Source organism: Pagrus major, chromosome 4 (assembly GCF_040436345.1).
Source record: "Pagrus major chromosome 4, Pma_NU_1.0".
Taxonomy (NCBI): Eukaryota; Metazoa; Chordata; class Actinopteri; order Spariformes; family Sparidae; genus Pagrus; species Pagrus major.
Genome location: NC_133218.1, coordinates 30,825,919 through 30,844,845, shown reverse-complemented (window position 1 = coordinate 30,844,845; position 18,927 = coordinate 30,825,919). Strand labels below are relative to the sequence as shown.

At 42.8% G+C, this 18,927-nt stretch overlaps 1 protein-coding gene across 1 annotated transcript in view; it reads left to right on the top strand.

Annotated features, from left to right (window-relative positions):
• nfatc3a (nuclear factor of activated T cells 3a) overlaps positions 1-18,927 on the top strand; it is a 65,190-nt gene that overhangs the window by 33,215 nt on the left and 13,048 nt on the right. The window contains exons 4-9 of the mRNA XM_073464560.1: positions 7,556-7,755; positions 8,275-8,447; positions 8,903-9,043; positions 13,457-13,512; positions 13,683-13,809; positions 15,815-16,906. Of these exons, the coding sequence (XP_073320661.1) occupies positions 7,556-7,755; positions 8,275-8,447; positions 8,903-9,043; positions 13,457-13,512; positions 13,683-13,809; positions 15,815-16,906 (1,789 nt within the window). The remainder of the gene's footprint in view (positions 1-7,555; positions 7,756-8,274; positions 8,448-8,902; positions 9,044-13,456; positions 13,513-13,682; positions 13,810-15,814; positions 16,907-18,927) is intronic.

Below are 18,927 nucleotides of genomic sequence, written 5' to 3'. Positions count from 1 at the left end.
CTGGTATTAAGGTAGAGGCAGGCAGACACAACAGAAAAGGCTGTCAGATACAGTGAGGAAACACTCACAGTACACAGCAGCACACAACCACAGTCACACTGCACGAGACAGGGCTGTGCTTTATTACAACTCATGTCTGAAAAAAAACAGACAGTTGGAAAAAATATCATGTCCATCTTTGAACTTGTTTTGACAGTTACTAAATCTAAATGAAGCCGTGGTGTCTGGTAACAAGGATTCGAAAGGGAATATGACAGACTCTGTCCAAGGCAGTGTTATATTTCCACTGGCTTGGATGCAATAAATGATTTTGATCCCGATGTTTGAATGCATGGCCGTGACCCCATTGCTGTCTCTCTCTTGCTGTCTCTCTGTCATTCACTCCTACATTATTAGTGTCTTTGACCCTTCCTCTTATTCTGTCCCTCTCTGTCTTACCTGCTTTCTTTTCATCTTCTTACTTGCCCTCTAGCTTTGTGCCACAGTGAAACTTTGGCCCTTCTCTCTCACTCTGCTGACTCTCTTAATAGACTGGCCGCCATAATGGGGGAGACACACAGACAACAATGCAGAGCCATGCGGTTTGCACTGTGTGAACTGGCTGGAGCTGGTGTTGCTTTGCCCCAGGGCTGTATTTGATGTAAACATGTTGGAAGCTTGGCTCTCATTTGTTGTAATCAGGCTTAGCACACAGCGAGAAAACAGTCACTGAGAGGGGGAGAGTGAGGTGTGTGTGTGTTTGTGTGTGTGTGTGAGTGAGTGAGAAAGAGCAAGAGTGGGGGAGGATAGAATGAGGAATAAGAGGAATTGAGCTTGGACCAGTCTAGCAAGGCCATATACAGACCTCATGCAGTATACAGTAAACGCTTCTGTGTATGTGTGTGTGTGCGCATGTGCGTGCGCATGTATTGACCTTGTTTAAACAAACAGTCAACCAGCCCCCTGGCTCTCTCTGCCCTCCCTAGTGTGCTGGGCAAACAGCAAGCCTGTGTGAGCTGTGCTCTGTGTGTGTGTGTGTGTGTGTGTGTGTGTGTGTGTGTGTGTGTGTGTGTGTCCATAGATCGCAGGTCGTGGTGCCACAGTGTCACAGTGGGGAAACCACTGCCAGATAAAATGGGCCCGCTTGTGACCTTGACCACCAGTGCTCCTGTTTTTACATCTGTTGCACACACATACTGGTCAGACTGCCCCACACACACACACACACATGCATACACACACACTCTCTCTCTCTCTCTCACACACACACACACACACATCACAAACCTTTCCAAGGACTGCAGTTTTTAACACACACTCTTACACACACACTCTCTCCAGCACAAGCTTCTAGGCTGTAGTTTACACCAACATGAGTGTAGGTCGCTGCTTGCTCACGCACGCAAACACACACACACACGCACGCACACACACACACACTCCTGCATACACACAGAGAGTCTCACCATGGCAACAGTGGAGCAACACAGGGAAACAACTTGGCAGAGTCAGGCGCTCGCTGTGAGAAAGTGTCGAGTTACGGCAGAGGGCTGGAGCTGAGGTAGGTGAGAGGCGAGGATAGGGACGGAGAGGAGACAGTGACAACGGGAAAAGAAGAGGGAAGGGATGGAAGAAAGGAGGGAAGTCAGGGAAAGAGAAGTTGGATGAAGTCGTGAAGAGGAAAGAGAAAGAAACGGGGAAGAAATGAAAGGTAGAGAGATGATAGAATGAGGGAGAGATAAACACAGAAAATGAATGAATACTTGCAGGCAGTTTAGCTGCAGGGAGCAGGTGATGTCCTCCCTCTTAGCTTTTCACATGTAAATATCCCATGATCAAAACTCCTAGAGCCCAGATCAGCTCTTAATACATCTATCATTTTTCTATTTGAAACAAAAGTTAAAACATTTTGGTGTATGTATGACTGGGTGACTGTTTATTTGTGTATACAGTGATGGGTGTTTTTCCCTTCAGCTTGCTAGCCTTATTACTGGATCAGTGGAACAGATGAAAGCCAAAAATAAATGAGGACTTTATTTAGTCGGAGCTGAGTATGTAACCATATCCAGTGGTTTTATTTTAGGGGAGAGAGTTCATCCTAAACTCGAGCCCCAGTCAGAAGCAGCAGCAGCGGCAGCAGCCGTGAGTTAGTTACAGGCTTCAGCAAGCACAGGCACAAGGACATGTGACCGGTTTTAATGTCAGTGTGGTTTAATATAAGAACTGATCTCGGTCAGGCCTCAGTTACTTGCTGACCGACCAGCTGGGTTCAGTGCACTCTGGACAGGCAGAAAGGTGAGGAGTTAAAAGGGCAGAGACCACCCTACTGTGGTATTTCACACTCAAGCATAGATTTAGGGGGGTGGTGGAGGGGTGAGTCAGGAATGTGAAACAAGTTGAGGGTGTGTGTCGTGTGTGTTTCGCTGTCGAGAAGCCTCCTCCGCCTGGATTTATCCATGTGTGCTTGTTTACATGTCCTGCTGTTTGCAGGTGGCGCTTTACCCATTTTCTGAACTGAAGGTGCAAATAGGCCCCTGAAGCGTGCTTGGACTACAATTTGAGAAGCATGGTATCATTGTACTCAGCATTTTAATGCTGTCTTATAAGGCATCAGCTAACAATTATTTAATTGCAGATGAATCTGCTTATTGTTTTCACAATTAAGTTATTAATTGTTATGTGAAATTGTGTTCAAATGTTCATTACAATTCCCCAGTGTCCAAAGTGAGTTCTTCAAATTGCTTCTGTCCAAAAACCAAAGACCCTTCTTTTACTTTCATAAATGACCAACAAAAGCAGTAAATTCCTTCATTTAAGAAGCTGGATCCAGCAATTGTTTGACATTTTTCACCTGTAAAATTATTTTTTCTTTCAGTCGACTGATCGATGAATCGACGCGTCGATGCAGCTCCTCTGTCTTTCAGCTGTGAAACATAGTGTTAGAAAGCCAACTGCATTTAAAAAAAATGTGGGTACAGTTGTAGGAAGGTGTTTTTAAAAAACTAGTGCCAACAGCTTCCCACCTGCCTGTTTCTTTTCCTGTACAGCTTCCATCCTTTATGTCCCGCTACTATACACTGAGCCCTTGTTGCTAAAGTAAATGTTATTCTTTGAACCAGCCCCTGTGTTGAAAGGCTTGTGTCCAGTTATTGTTGACAGTATCAGTTTTGTGTCTTTTAACAGTTTACGTTTCCAAAGCCGTTTAATTTTTTTCTCCCCAGTTTTCTAAATGATTCAAATTGAACTGAAGGGAGGAAACACCAAACAGAAGATAATTATGTTTTTAGTAACAGTTGTGACCGTAACAGAGGGACTGAATTAGCCGGGCTGTGTGGTATGTTTCTGTTTGGCCGGGAGTGTTGATTCACTGGGACTGCTGAAGTGAGCCCTTTCTTTCTGGCCCTCTAATCGGGTTTTCCTGGTTGATTATTTGATTTGGAAAGAACTCCTGGCCTGCTAAGTGTATGTTTGTCAACACTCTGGCTCCACACCAAATCCCTCATGTGCAGAGACGGAGAAATGGAAAAAATAGAAGTGGACGCTGAGAGAGGCAGAGATGAAGAGGGGAAATGGAAGCAAAGGGAAAAAATGAGGGACTTTTTTTGTTTTGTGGTGACAGTTGGTAGTGTTGGGTGGAGCTGACAAACTCAAAAAATAAAAATCTCTCTCAACCTCCACTTTACTTAACCTCAACAATTTCAGGTGTTCAAATAGAAAACATGTTTTCATTGTTTTTTACCCTCCATCTATCCTCTCTCACAGATACATTCCTCCAGACACTCTTAACTCATTTTATGCTGTCTGGAACACACATGGTGCTGCGAATAAACATGCCCTGATTTATGGAAACACACACACACACACGCACGCACATGTGTAAGTGCTGTCTGTCTGCGCTTACTTCCACAGTGTGCAGACATGATCATAAAACAAGCAACACAAGCCACAAGACTGTTGATGCCTGTGACTTTATGTTTCTTTGAATCCAGAATAATGGTGTCATTTACAGCCAGGGATCCATTCAGACCGGGGTGCATAATTACCTGTTAGTTTGTTACTGGCACGATTTATACTTTCATGTGGCTCTTAAGATCTAATGTGGTTTTCAAAGATGAACCCATTACTGGTTATTATGGCAGCCTCATGCTGGTCTTCCATTCAACTTCCTTCCGAATAAAATTCATGTGCCACATTCAGTGGGTTTATTCTACTTTGACGTGGGTGATGGTGAAAAAGCAAAGTGAGGAATTATCTCCCTATATGCCACAGCTGTCAGTTGAAGTTTAGAAGTTTGATTTCAGAAATGTTTGTTATCTCCTTCCATCATCCCTGTGGTGTTATTCTGTCTCCTGCAGAACCCTCTGCACTACAAGATCTAACAGCAAGCTCAAGCTTACTCACAAAGCACAGAGACACACACACCCCAAAAACAGCGGGCATTACTGATCTGGTTAGTCATTCAGACATAACTCTATCACCGAGCAGTTACAACACATGGAGGATGTGGTAGAAGAGTGTCAACGTACCTTCGGGCGGGGAGTTTTTGCTTCCACACAGCCTGGCGATTGGAAGTTTGATTTTAAAAAGCTAATAAAAAACTTAACAGTTGGCAAGTACTCATTGATTTATTGGCAAGTCTTTCCTAAATTACATAATTATGCATTACTATAACAATTGCCACTTCCTTGAAATGAAAATATGATAATGCTTTCCCACAGATTTTTGTTGAAGTAGAAGTCGGACAGATATTTTGAGACACCTCAAGATCAAATCCCCTCTCAGTCCAGAGTCGTACCCTGTCTAGTTTAAAATAACGGCCTTGTTTCATCCAGCGCGAGGCCAATAATTGTGTAATTTTTATTTTTATTTTTCAAATTTCTTGACTGAATTGCCAGCTGACAATTCTCTTCGGTGCTCAGTAGGTAGATAAATGGACATAAACTGTTACAGTGACCTCTCTGAATCAGGCAGCTGTGTGGCTTCTCCCTCAGCTCCCTTTGAAGCCGCCAGCCTGGGCCTGAACCTCTCAGCCCAGACTTGTGTATAGCCCTTGGCTTTTCCACTCATGAGACACTGGGATGCCCACAGTGAAAGTGAAGAGCAGTGTTTAATATGTAATTTAACCAAGGCACTGCTACTTGTTAATGGATGCTAAATCAAAAGTTCTGCATGAAGGAGTCAGGGTTACCATAGTACCACTCCCAACTAAATTGGTGTTAAGTAGTAACAAAAAGTCTAATTTTGCCTTTTTGCCAGAAATAGATTTTTCCTTGTAGTATTTAACTCAGCTCTCTCTTGGGAACCAATGGATCTTTATGGAGCTCAGTAGCACAACCTTACAAGGTTTTTATTCAGCTAAGAACAGTGAAGCATTATTAAGATTTAAGCTCCACCGCCCTGCCTGCCTAGTATCTGCCTCTGGAGGCTCGTCCTCTGACATAACCTGCTGTAAACACAGCATATTTCAGTTTTTCCACAGCTTAGTTCAACATAGGTGCCCCCCATACCTTAACTCCTTTCACCACAGGGGACCGTCTCGGAAGTAGCAAGTGAGAGAAATGAGCACAGGGTACCAGTAAATCCAATGACAGCAGTTCCCATGAACACCGATTCCACTGCAGAATCCGGTAAACCTTTTACCAGTGCTGGAAATAAGTTGTGTTTGATAATCCTGTTTCAGACCATCATAGTTTAACAAATGGCTTCATTGAAAGTCAATATTTTGAAACCAAGCACACATTTATTTTTTCTCAGGAACATATGTTTCCAGGGCCTGATTGTGACCAGTTTAATCCTTTTTATTTTAGCTAGTTTTGGAACAGCACATGACAAATCCCAAGCTACACCCACTTTCTCTCCTTCCATCCACCACACTTTTGCCCCAAACATTGACACAGCGGTGTGTGACGCAAACCTGCAAAGCAGGAAAGGGTCAGTAGCCAGCTGTGGTGGAGTTGAGGCTTGGCAGTTCCTGAGGTGAAACAGCAATGAATGGCCTTGTTCTTTTCCTTTACCCTCAATGGGCTGCCCTCCGTGTGAGCTGAAGGTGTGGGCTACGAGAGGGCAGTACATTGGGAGTGTGTATGTGTGGGGGGGTGCCATCTTGCCGTCACGCAGTCTGCCAAGTACAACGTTACAACAGTAGTGGGATTGTGTGGCCTGCGTGTTTGTTCTGTCCCCCTGAGGAGGAAAGGTCCTGCTCTCCTTTCCATCCTCCCCTTGTCTCTACCTGACATGCAACACTTTTCCTTAATCCGACTTCTCACCTGTCTGAGTGGAAGCCTTGGTGCCAACATTCAGGGACTAATGAAGAGGGCAGCTGCTAGTCTAGGTGGCCAATGCCAACCAGTTTGGCACGCATGAACCACTGCATTTGGAAAGGCTGTTGGCATTTTTATTGGCACTTTTTCCCCCATTTTGCCACAGCGTCACCATTAAAAGGCCATTTATACGCACAAGACCTAACAGAAGATCGAGTGAATGATCCTTTTGTATAATTAACTGTTAAATTAATACATCTACTGAGATAAGCAAAGTAGACACTTCACACTTCCACAGATTCATATCTTAGTTTTTAATTTTTGTGGTTATGTGTTATTGCCTTTATATTATATTATATTATATTATATTATATTATATTATATTATATTATATATATATTATATTATATTATATTATTATTATAACTTAAAGCCATATAATAATCATCATCATCATCGTCATCAACATCTATGTAGAATTGACGTTGAGGCATTCATTCGTCAGGTTTTTGCTAATTGATATGATGATTTAGTACACCAACTGTTTGTTCTTTACATAATCCCTTAAAGACATAATTTGTAACATTTCTGATTTAAAATGTATAAAAACAGCTATAACTTCTGTGTAAATGCTAGATGATACGTCAGAGAGTGAGGAAGGAATTTGGTGACTGACAAAACATAACTTTGTTGTAAGCTTCGTTGTAATATTTCTTTCTAAATCACATCAGAGAGATTTTCAGCTGCAATAGTTGTTGTTTAACAATAAAGACAACAGCTCACATGATCCCAAGCTACTTTCCAACATCAACAAACTACTATTTCTGTTTGCATTGTTTTGATTGAGAGACCCCTAGTGACAGAAAATACACACTGTGCGTTTAAATCAATTCAGTGTTGTTGCTTTCTCTTACTTTTCTTTTTTTGTGTGGTAGCAGGTGTAGACGGAATATTACTTTTATTTGGTCTCTGAACGATTGACCAGACAAGGTTTCAAGGTTATGGTGAGGTTTTTTGAGGTAACAGTATCCTGCACAGAATCCTGTTGAGGGCCAGGCGTTCAAGGGGAAAAAATTAGAAGACTATTAGTTGTTAACATCAGTGTCAGACTGGTTAGAGGCCAAAGCGCCAGATTAATCTCCAGCTGCCCTGCCAGAAATATCGCAACACCCTCAACCTGACATTTAGATTCCCTCCAAAAAAGGTGGCCTTGGAAATAAGGAGAGTATTCCTTTGTTCAAACTTCTGCTCTGGAGCCGAAGAACTCACATCTGTTTTCGTTCTGTTTTTCTATCTCCCTCTCTGTCGTGTCTCAGCTCATTGGCTACAGCGAGAAGCCCGTCAACCTGCAGATGTTCATTGGAACGGCAGACGACCGTTACTTGAGGCCGCACGCCTTCTACCAGGTGCACCGGATCACCGGGAAAACCGTAGCCACAGCCAGCCAAGAAATTATCGTCTCCAGCACCAAAGTTCTTGAAATTCCTCTGCTGCCCGAAAACAACATGTCAGCCAGGTAGGTGTCAGAAGCACTACACGTTTATATTACTCAGTTATGAGCTTACCACCATGAAGGAAGCCCCGTCTAATGAAGGCATAACCACATTTATGAACATACAGGGTTCTTCCAAAGGGGATTTTAATAGATTTTCTTCATTTAAACCAACATGAGAGGTGGGCGCAGAAGGAAAATTTGAGGGTTTCCCATGGAGCAGAGAAACAAACTTTATTCAAATATTTATGATTCTGCATTAACTAAATGATTATGTTTATATAAGGTCTGGTTTCATTTATATTGGAATTCATAGAAAAAGGATTTGGTAGGGATTTTCTCATTTACAGCTGTAATAAATCATATTCACACAGGCATTTTTATTATGTGATTCAACACTTAATTTGCTTCTTATTGCCAGTCTCCTGCTAGGTTTGTGGTTTGGTTTTATCACTCCCAGGCCTTCACTACTTAAATATGTCTTAGATGATTGCCATCCCGGTAGTGTCGTATGGAGCCAACTATTTTCCCTCTACCTTGCAGTATCGACTGTGCTGGCATCCTTAAGCTGCGGAACTCAGACATTGAGCTGCGGAAGGGGGAGACGGATATCGGAAGAAAGAACACACGGGTCCGCGTGGTGTTCCGAGTGCACATCCCTCAACCCAACGGAAAGGTGCTGTCTCTGCAGGCTGCCTCTATTCCTGTGGAGTGCTGTGAGTGTCAACCTCCAAGCATCGAGTCGCATACACACTCACACACACACACACACACACACACACACACACACACACACACACACACACACACACACACCCAAACACATTCATTCAGAAAACCACCACACACAGAAGAGCACACACACAAACCTTTCCACACAAGTTATCAAGCTTGCAGTCTGGTAATTTAGGATGTTGATTTAATCTAATGTTTGCTCCCATTGAAAGTCACTTTAGATAAGAACATTTGATAAATGTTAAAAATGTAAACGGGCGCACTTCTGTCTGTACCGTTACCATAGCTCTGCAATAAATACTGCATGATATAAAGTGTTGCTTATGAAGTAGTACATGCATCTACATTAAAAAAAATCAAGACTGCAGTGTGAATAAGCACAGCTCAGCAAATGATCGTCCTCTTTTCTCCTCAACCCCTGCTGCGTCTCTCCCAGCCCAGCGTTCAGCTCAAGAGCTGCCCCAGGTTGAGAAATCCAGCCTGACCAGCTGCCTGGTCAGCGGGGGAGAGGAATTGGTCATCACAGGCTCCAACTTCTTCCCAGAGTCCAAGGTCATCTTCCTGGAGAAAGGCCCTGGTAAGTGTTATGTCCACACAGCAGCTTGGCCTTGAAACACCACTGCAGAAACAGCTTGTGCCAATTACGCATGTAAAAAATCTTGTTTCATGGTTGTCTGACAGATTGTATCAGAGAGGCCACCATTAGTTAAAAAAAAAATGAATGTGTGGTCTGTTGGACAAATATATTCTTCAGTGGCAAAAAACAACAAACTTTGAGCTTCTGTGATTTGCATTTATACTCTTAAACATGAAACTACATGTTGGAAAAGTTAGTAGAAAATTCTGAAGATTTTATTAGAGTCATACCCAGTACAATAATTTGGACTGGTGCTCTGAAACATCTCAGTTGGGAACAACAGTGCAATTGAGAGGAAAATGTCACTTTGCAGCTCTGTGACAGAGAAATATGATAAAGGAGGTTTGAATCTCTATTTTCTGAGTAGCAGACCAAACCTAGTTTCTTAGCTTTCTACTACATATTTATTCTCTTTGTTGATTCTGCAGTACGACAATTATTGTCACAAAAAAAAAAAGAAAAATCCAGAGAAATATTTTTTCCATACATTTCTATCACAAATCTATTAAACGCACCACTGAATTCTTGTATGGATGTATCAGTTCTCAGATCACATCTGTCATCATCTCATTCTCAACAAGTCCTCTATTCCCCTGGGCATTTTGCCAACACAGAACAGATTTATGTCTGCTTATTATGTTGTCTATCAACTAAGCCTGAGATGATTATGGGGCAAAACGCATGCCTGATACAGTTCTAATTTATAATATTGGAATAGAACATTTTCACAGTATTTTCATTAAAATAATGACCCAAATTCAGCTCACTCTCTTGTGGCAAACACTACAATCAAAATTTTGATTGTGTAGATTTTTTTTATATCAGGATCAAACTATTGCAGTATATTAAACACAAATAAAAAAGTAGGAATTCAACCTTGCTTAGTTTAATTACTTGAATAATCATTAGGACAACAATGTTTGTACTAGTTTATGTGACAACAAAAGTGATAATATATAGACAAAATACAGTATCCATACAGACAAACCCCTATATACAGTGAAGGTAGGTAAGACCTTTCATTTTTCAACAACACAGGCAAATTTGGTCAATAATTACAGTATGCTAATTACACAAAACAGATGCACGCTTTGTCTCACCATCATGTTATATCATGAAAATCCACACGCCCATTTTTTTTGGTCTCAGTAACTAGCACGTGTGAACTGCTAAAAGAAGAAGACAAGTGTAAGGGGGCACATGTATGGAAACCTAGTGGTTCCTTGCACCACATGTGTAAAGCACTTGGAAGTTCTAGAGTCAGGATGAATGTTGAGCGTGTCTCTGTTTCCTTAAAATGACTTTTTTCTTTGTGACTTTAAAAGTTGCTTGTATCCGTTTAACAAATACCTAGACTAAAGAGATTACTTACTTAATCTCCCTGTGCTATTCACCCTGTTTCTTTTAAGTCACCCGTCTTTCTCTGCCTTATCTCTGTTTCTCTTTTGTACACCCCTTGTAATCAAAACACATGTAATAGCTGTTCCCTGGGATGGAAATTTTAAATGGATAACATTCGTTGAGCCCGTCTCTGCCTGCCCGAGGAACCTTTGTGATGTAGAGCAACAGAATCAAGTTCACACATGGCAGAAAGCTGAGCGGTGTTGTGTTTGTGAGTGGGAGCCGTTCTCTGAGATTTTTAAGAAAGAAAAAAAAAGCAGCCCTGAGGAATGTCTTTAGCACTTTGAGGTGTACCAGGTGAAGCATGGCAGAGAAAAGTAGCGTGGTTGAAACAACTTACTGATGGTCGGGTCTTTTTAACGCAGCAGCAAGTGGAAACCTTAGAGAGGTGAATCTTGTTTAGGAAGGAAAGCTGGGGCCCCATCGTGCATAAAGGCACTGGACTGTGGAGCGAGACAAAAGGAATATGAAAGGGTAGGGGAAGATGATGTTGATTAGGTTTGTGTAAATGATCCTCCTCATCATGAGTAATCCGCCTGCTTAAGTGCAGAAAGGCACTGATTGGAGTAAGTAAAAGAATAGAAGAAGGGAAGGAAAGAAAGAAAGAGAAAAAGAAAGAAAGAAAGAAAGAAAGAAAACTTTCTTTCCAGCATCTGTAGTTGTCTTACCAAGTGTAAGACGACTACAGATTCCTGAAGAACTACAGAGACTACCATATTGTTGCTAGTACACAGAGATTATGTGAGAGACACACATCCTAGCATTTGTTCTTGTTGGTCTTTTTTAAGCAGATAAACATCAAACTGTAACAAAATAGTTTGGGTTTGCTATATGTTGGTATGCATACTATTGTGATTCCTGTGTTATGCTACCGCAATTTAACCTTTTAATTGGGTCTTCTGGACTTTAAGTATTTATAGTGGATAATATGCTGAATGGCCACACAATTACATTAAGAAAATACTTGAAACTTCTGATTTAAAATCTCTGATACTTTCCATCACTTTCTCTTCTTTTTTTGAAATGCATCTTTGAGGAAAGAGAGGAAAAAGAAAACATATCTGTTAGCTAACTAATCATTTTTTATTTAAAGTTATTTGAAGTAGTATTACGGCAATGAGAAAATGTAAAAGGAAAAAGGAAGGGAAGACACGTAGTTCATCAAACATTAAAGTTAGAAATAAGTCCATAATTGGTATGAGTATTTCAACTTTACAAGGATGAATGTTTACATAAAGGAGTGGACTTTAAAGGCTATAACACTGGCTGCCTTGAGCAGTGGCTAACACAGCGTGTGTACTCTGCAGTCACCGTGTTGTTTCTGTCGCAGAAGCCAAACAACTGTGAGCTTTTACCCAGAAGTTACAACATAAACAGTAATCACCTTCTTTATTTTTACTCGATCTACCAGCACAACTGGCGCACGTTCTCTCCCCCCTCTGACTGGAGGGTGTGCAGGCTGTCTGGATGATCCGAGTCATTGTCTCAGCGTGGTATGAGGTTCCTGTCAGTGCTTGTTTTCTGACAGAGCATGTGGGGCCCATGCTCCTGCCTGTTGAATGTCAACAAGCAGCGCCGTAATAATGCAGCGCTGTCAGCTGCAAAGACGTTCAAGGTCATTTGCTCATTGGGGAAAAAAAACCTTCTCTGTCATCTATAAGTTAAGCTTTCTTCACAATAGAGAGAACCTCTTTAGGGCCAGTGGATTACTATAATTAAGGCTAATGCTCAGGTGAGATCAGAGCAGGTATATCGCCCACTTAAAGCTACAGTAGAGTGTGGATTTTGGTAGAAAGTTAAATGTTACAAGGCTTACAGTTGAGTGCTTAGTATTGACATATAGGCTAGTCCTCTCTGTAGACATGTAGCAGATGTCTGACAGCGGTATTTGGGGGAATCCTTTGGGTTTTGAGGAAGAGGCCATGCAGGTGCAGAGTTTGCTTCCACTGTGGAACAGGCGACTGCCTCCACTGAGAGGCTATACAGTGCAAGTTAGTTGTCAAAAGTTTGTATTCTTCTGTGAATCCTTCCAACCACACCGTGAGCCTGTCAGTGTTTTCACCCCGACTCCTTCCCTTCAAGCAGCTGCCCTTAAGATGTCTGGCCAAATAATTAGTTCCCTCATAGGAAAACTGGAAAGGATGTTTTCTAGCCAGAAACCTGGCAGTGTGTTAAAGCATTTTAAAGTAAATGCAATTATTCCACTGCTCAGTCCATAATTTTAACCAGGCAAGACAAACAGCAGGATATTTGGACATTTGATTACTATTTAATAGCTGCAAAGATTTTCTCCATGAAGCTTCTGGGCCTTTAAAAAATGACATCATTGTGATGTGTCTTGATTCTCCAGAACAAATCGAAATTGTGTGCTTTTTTGAAGCCTCGTGTGGTTCTTAAGCCCTGTCTGTTTGAGAAAGTACCGAACACTGACATCATTTGTTGGAAAATAGAGAAAGGGAACAGCTCCAGATGAGAAAAGTCACTTTGACAAATATCAGACCATCATTCTCAAAGGAGTCCAAAGTATGTGGCCTGGGTTTATTACTGCTTCTGTTTTAGTTATCAATTCAAAATATATTATATAGTCATTGTAATTTTTAATCCATATGTTGCTTCTCTGCCCATTATACATGTAACTGTGTGCTTTAAGTTGCTTTTACTGTATGAATGTTTATCCAAAAACTGGCACACTGATGCTGTATTCTGCTTCATGGAGCTCTTGGTCCTTCTTCACTGAAAAGTCAGTCAGTTTGTCTTTTCAGAGCTGTTCAAGTAATTTTATTATATACTGTTCTGTCAAGTGTGGTGGTCTTCTTAGAACTTTGTGGACAAATGTTAAATGTAAGGAAACAGAGGGCTTGGATTGTGGGAAATATTTAATGTAGTTTGTACAGTAACATTTTCCAGAAACATTTTAACGTGTTATATTTTGCTCTTACTCATTCCCTCTAGATGGACGACCTCAATGGGAGGTTGAGGCAAAAATAATCCGTGAGAAATCTCAAGGAGTAAGTTGTCATATATTTACCTGTGCAGTTATTTTACAGCATTTTGTCTGTAATATTTGCACTCTAATAAACTTGTCTGTTGTCATTTTTTTTAATCGTATAAAAATGGTATATAATGTTTTGTCGGCAATAAGTGTATGTAAATAATGTGAACTGTTTTTTTTTTGTAGTCGTGCATCGTGGTGGACGTCCCTCCCTACCACAGTAAGACTGTGGGCTCAGCTGTGCAGGTGCAGTTTTATGTGTGCAATGGCAAGCGGAAAAGGAGCCAATCGCAACGCTTCACTTACCTTTCAGGTGAGATGAGAGGTTCTCATTTAAAAGGAATTTTAGATCATAAATTTATGTTGTTGTTGTTGTTGTTGTTTTTTTAACTTAGAACTGCCATGTTTAGACTCCTTGGGGAACAAAACCAGTCAGACAAAGAGGCACCATTTTGCTAATCTTAAGCTGTTAGGTACAAGTAGCTTTCCTGCAGCTCATTTTACACAAAGAGATTCTCTCAAGCTTTACTTTGCGTTCCTTTGGGTGTATTGCTTCCTGCTGTAGTTAATCTCCCAAGGTAATGGCAAGAAGTTTGACTGACAGCAGAGACAGTTGTAACGTGCTCTTGGTGTTGCACACTTCTCCACAGGGGCTTCACTAACCCCATTTCTCTCTTTCTCTCTCCAAAGAAAGCATTGCTGTGGTTTAGGGGGGCTCTTCCACTAACAATAACACTAACACCTGCCAACTGTGTATTTTGTAGAGCCTACTCAAACTCCCAGGCAAACCTTTTTTTTTCTCAAATGTACTGTATTTGCATGGGATTTTATGATGCAAATCTTTTGCTATCCAGGAAAATTTTACTATACATGTGGTTTGATATGATTATTTTAGCAGTAAGGAAACTCGGCAGTCTTGATATTTTGATCTGAAAGTTTCCTTTATGTTTTTCATTAAAGTCAAATTCCAGCCTTGCTATTCGATACTGTTATCGTTTATTTTCCTCTTGAAGCCAGTCAAACTGAAAACACCGTTGGCGGAATATAATGACGTGAGCATTTTGTGCAACATATTTAAACCCTGAGTTTTACCACAACAGTGTGTATGTTTGTGTGTGTGTGCCGCATACAAGCGACCTTGCCCCTCCACCCACCCAGCCTTTCTGTTTGCAAGCACGCCCACTCAGCACAGACAGTTCCTGTTTTCACAGTTGACAGACCAGGGCGGCCAATCAGAGTAGAGACAAGTAACCCTGCTCTGTCAGTCAAGCTGGGTCGCTGACACCACTAGCGTTACCACGGACACCGCCTTCTTTATTGTGGCAAGTTTTATCGTGGGCTGGGCTGAAGAGGCCCTGGCCCAATTTAAGGACGGATTCTGAGAAAACTGCGTGGAAAAAAATAACAAGTTTGTACAGAAAATGATGTTACAAAAAGCCTTTGGTTCCTTGTCAGGCGTATATTAGTACTTTTAAAACAGGAGCACACTATTTGTAAACCTGGCATAGGTATGCTCAGTTTTGAAGCTGTATAATTGCTTATATTTTCTAAGTTTAAATATACAGTGTGTTACCCTTCTGCCACCCTGAATATCCCCCTGGCTTCATTTTTAGCCAGAATAAACCACGTTTGGCCTTTTCATGCCCCTTCCCTCTCAATCCCAGAGGCATGGTGGGGGTGAGCAGAGGGCACGATCAGTGAACTCGTTTGTTCTGTTGGTCTGATCTGGGCTGCGGGGCATTCAGCTCTTCTCCCACACAGCATTTCACATGATGGCACCCGGACTGACAACATATGCTCTCCCTCTGATTCAGAGCTGGATAAAAATAAATCTCACTGTCACAAGGCACCAGATTGGGAAATAGGTTACCGATCGACATAGCAGTGCTGTGAGCTGTCACAGTAAAAGGGAATGGCCCCATTTACTATCTAAATGTCACTCGGTTTTTAGGTAGGCTTTTTTTCATCTGGAAGGAGCCTGTTTCACAATCCATACATCTCAGGGACTATCTACCCTGCCTTGAGATTGTTATGACATAGTTTTTGAGGTGTTACAGAGACACACATGAGTGAACTAGTGTGGGTTGAGTATGAGGAAAAACTGCTTTTTTGTGGCTGGTTGAAGTCACCGGACTACTGTACCTGAAGCAAAAATAGCAGTGCTACTGTCAATGTTGCAATGCAGTGACTTGACATATTTAGACATGACGTGTCTTTTCTCTTCTTGCAGTATTTGATTGATAGCTTGACAATGTGGTTTCCGTCTTTCATCACATCTCTCTTCCTCCCTCTTTCTGTGTGCACCTCTCTCCCTTCAGTCATGGTGAAACAGGAGCACAGAGATGAGCTGGACCTTCCTGCAGTACCCCCTATGTCCATGCCCCTGGCACATGCTGCCAGTCTGGTGTGCACCCAGCTGCCTTCTCCTGAGCAGGGCCACCCATCGGACAACCTTCTGTCCAGCTCCCCTCACGGCCTGGCCACGGGCTCCGGACCTGGCCTGCTACCCCTGCAGGCCCCCTGCCCCTCCCTGGGCTCCCCGTCCTTCCAGCACCTGCCTCACCTCCAGGGCCGCGGTTTGCACCACCCCCCTGCTGACTGCCACATGACGTTCCACCCGAGCTCTGCTCCTGCTCCCCTTCCTGCTCCTCCCCGTCCCTCCTACCAGCCTATGCAGCACAGCCACAGCCACGGTCATAGCCTGCCCTTCAACGGCCAGTCCAGCCTTCCTCCTCAGGGCTACGAGCGGATGCCCTTCCAGCACAGCCCCACAGTATCACACCCAATGGGCATGGGGATGGTGTACCCTTCCTCTCCTTGCTCCTCGCCATCAGCCCCCTCCTCTTCAGCCTCCATCCCCATTGCTGGGTCTCCCCAGAACCAGCAACCGCTGCTCACCCCGTCATCCCCACACCTCCACACACTCGGAGGCTATCACTGCTCCCCAAATCCAACCCAGGTACCCTCTCCCAGTGGCCACCCCCTTGTGGGGCAGCACTCCTCCCAACTGCAGAGGGCTATGGGCTATCACCCAGTAAGTCAAAGGTCAGCCTCCTGCCCCACACCATCCAGCGCCCCTCCTCCACGGATGATCTCCTCTCCGCACTCTGGGCCTTCCTCCCCTCAGCTGCACTCGCTGCCCTACCAGTCTCCCACCTCATCCTCCCCCACCTCTGGTGGCAGTCCTCTGGGGCCCCTGCAACAGCAGCACTCAGGACAGCCCTCTCCCCAGGCTACAAGCCCAGTCATGGCTAGCTTGTCCCCAGCAGCAGCAGGGCCACTGGTTCACCCTCTTAGCCCACAGGGGCCCTTCGCCTCAGACGGGGAGAGTGTGAACATCAAACAAGAGCCAGAGGACAGGGAACCAACGTTCCGCTCCATCGGCCTGCAGGACATCACGCTGGACGATGGTAGGATATTTATTTATCACATTTATCTCTGTACCATTTTGTTGTTGCACTGAGGCCATGAGAACAATGAGGTCAACCTATCTTCTCTGCTGTTAGGCAGTCACACAGAACAGGCGGGGAGATCAGAAATGAACATGTATTCAGATTTTGGTTGCAATCACTCAAACACTTTAAAACAAAAACAAAGAGAAGGTGATCCTCAGACACCCAGTGGACGTCCCTCACCCCATCTATCTTTCACTCCCTCTTCCTCTTTTGTTTTCGCTCAGACTGTACTTCTCTAGTTTTCTCTCAGTCCTGTCTTTTCTGCTCTCATTATCACATTTTCCTTCCCCACCCTATCCTTTCACACGAGATATTTACATAGCACACCCATCTTTGATTAATCTAATTTTCAGTCTAAATCAAGGGGCCGCTGAGGGATTAAATTTACCCTACAATATGTCAGGTGTAAGATAAATTTGTATCTGATGATGTAAAACAATATGGAGCACCAGTTGTTGTATTTTCAAGTGGCTGAAAACTTGATGCCTGATTATGGTGATAGCGTTCCATCTGTCACTGCGGTGCACAGTTGTGTACACAGGTTCATTACTGAAGGGTCCTGTGACTTAGTATTGGGTAACATGGACACAATAGGACTGATAACTATAGTATCATATTAAAGGGCCTAATTGTAAACCGCTAAGCTTCTGTATCTCTGGCAGCAGTTTGGAGATTAATTACACTTTGTATTTTTTGGCTTTTTGTAACTGGGGAGAGGGAGATGATTGCATCATTTTGTGCAAAGACAGTTGTGTGCCGCTGCAGTAATTACATCCTGTGTGTGTTTGTGTGTATGTAGGCATGTGTGTAGGTGCGTTAGCAACTAATTAGCATGCTCAGGAGAACTCGTCAACTTAACAATTGACTGTGAAGTCAGCCCGTGCATTTAGCAGCTTTTTCCCCTCATCCGTGAACTCTTTACCTAAAATGAGTGTGTCTAAACTATTCCAGATTGTCTACTTCCTTATCTGCCGTTTAGAGCTCGCCTGGTTTTGTTAACCCCAGTGCCATATTCAAATGAGGGTCCTATAGGTCTGGGGTTAATAAATAGCCTGGCGAGGCTATGTCAGGGAGGTGTGATATTGTGTGCTACCAAGGGTCAGCCTAATTAACACAGGGCCATTGTCAATAAGTCATGTGTGAAAGTCCAACAACCACTGAGGTTCATCAGTGCGTAATACTTATGCACACACACAAACTAACACACATTAAAACGTGTAACCTGTATGAAGGAAAGCCAGATGAAAAAGCTTTTCTCTCTTTCCCTTTGACAGGCTCACATGTGGACGCATGTATGCTCTCATTAAACTATAACTAAGATGTATTCAGCCTCTCCCCATCACATATGAAAAGACAGACACAGGGCTGCTCTGAAAGTAGCTGGCTGCACTGACAAAAAAAAAAAAATGTATGAGAAAAGTTTGTGAGTGACACGATTCAGCCGGGAATGTGAGCTCTCCCTTTGAGCCTGTGGCTAAAAATAGCTTTCTGTGCCAGCCCAGCTCTGTAGGCCATGTTGTGAAGTAGCAACGTGAAGCTTACACCCAGCTCTGAGTTTTAGGAGGTCGCAGCACACTCTGTTAAGTAGACCGTATTCACCCCAGTTTGACGGACAGGCAGATCGGGATGCAAAAACAAAGAAACAGTGTAGGGAAAAGACACAGATTCAAATAGCATAAAAGACTCACATGTATGTACATTCACATGTAAATGATGGCTGTTTGAAGCGGTTAAATCTTTGTATACACTCAAATATAATCTGAAATGATGCCTCAGAGCTATTATGCATAATTATCATTTTAAGACAGTGTATAGGTATGATCACTTTTCAGTAAAACTTCACCCTTTAATAGAGGTTTTAGTAATTTGAGAATGAGGTTTTATCATCTTAACTTCTTTCAGCTCTGGATTTTCTCTCCATCTCCACCTTGTATTCCTGCTGCTCGCTGCCTCTTTATGCTTCTGGATAAAATACA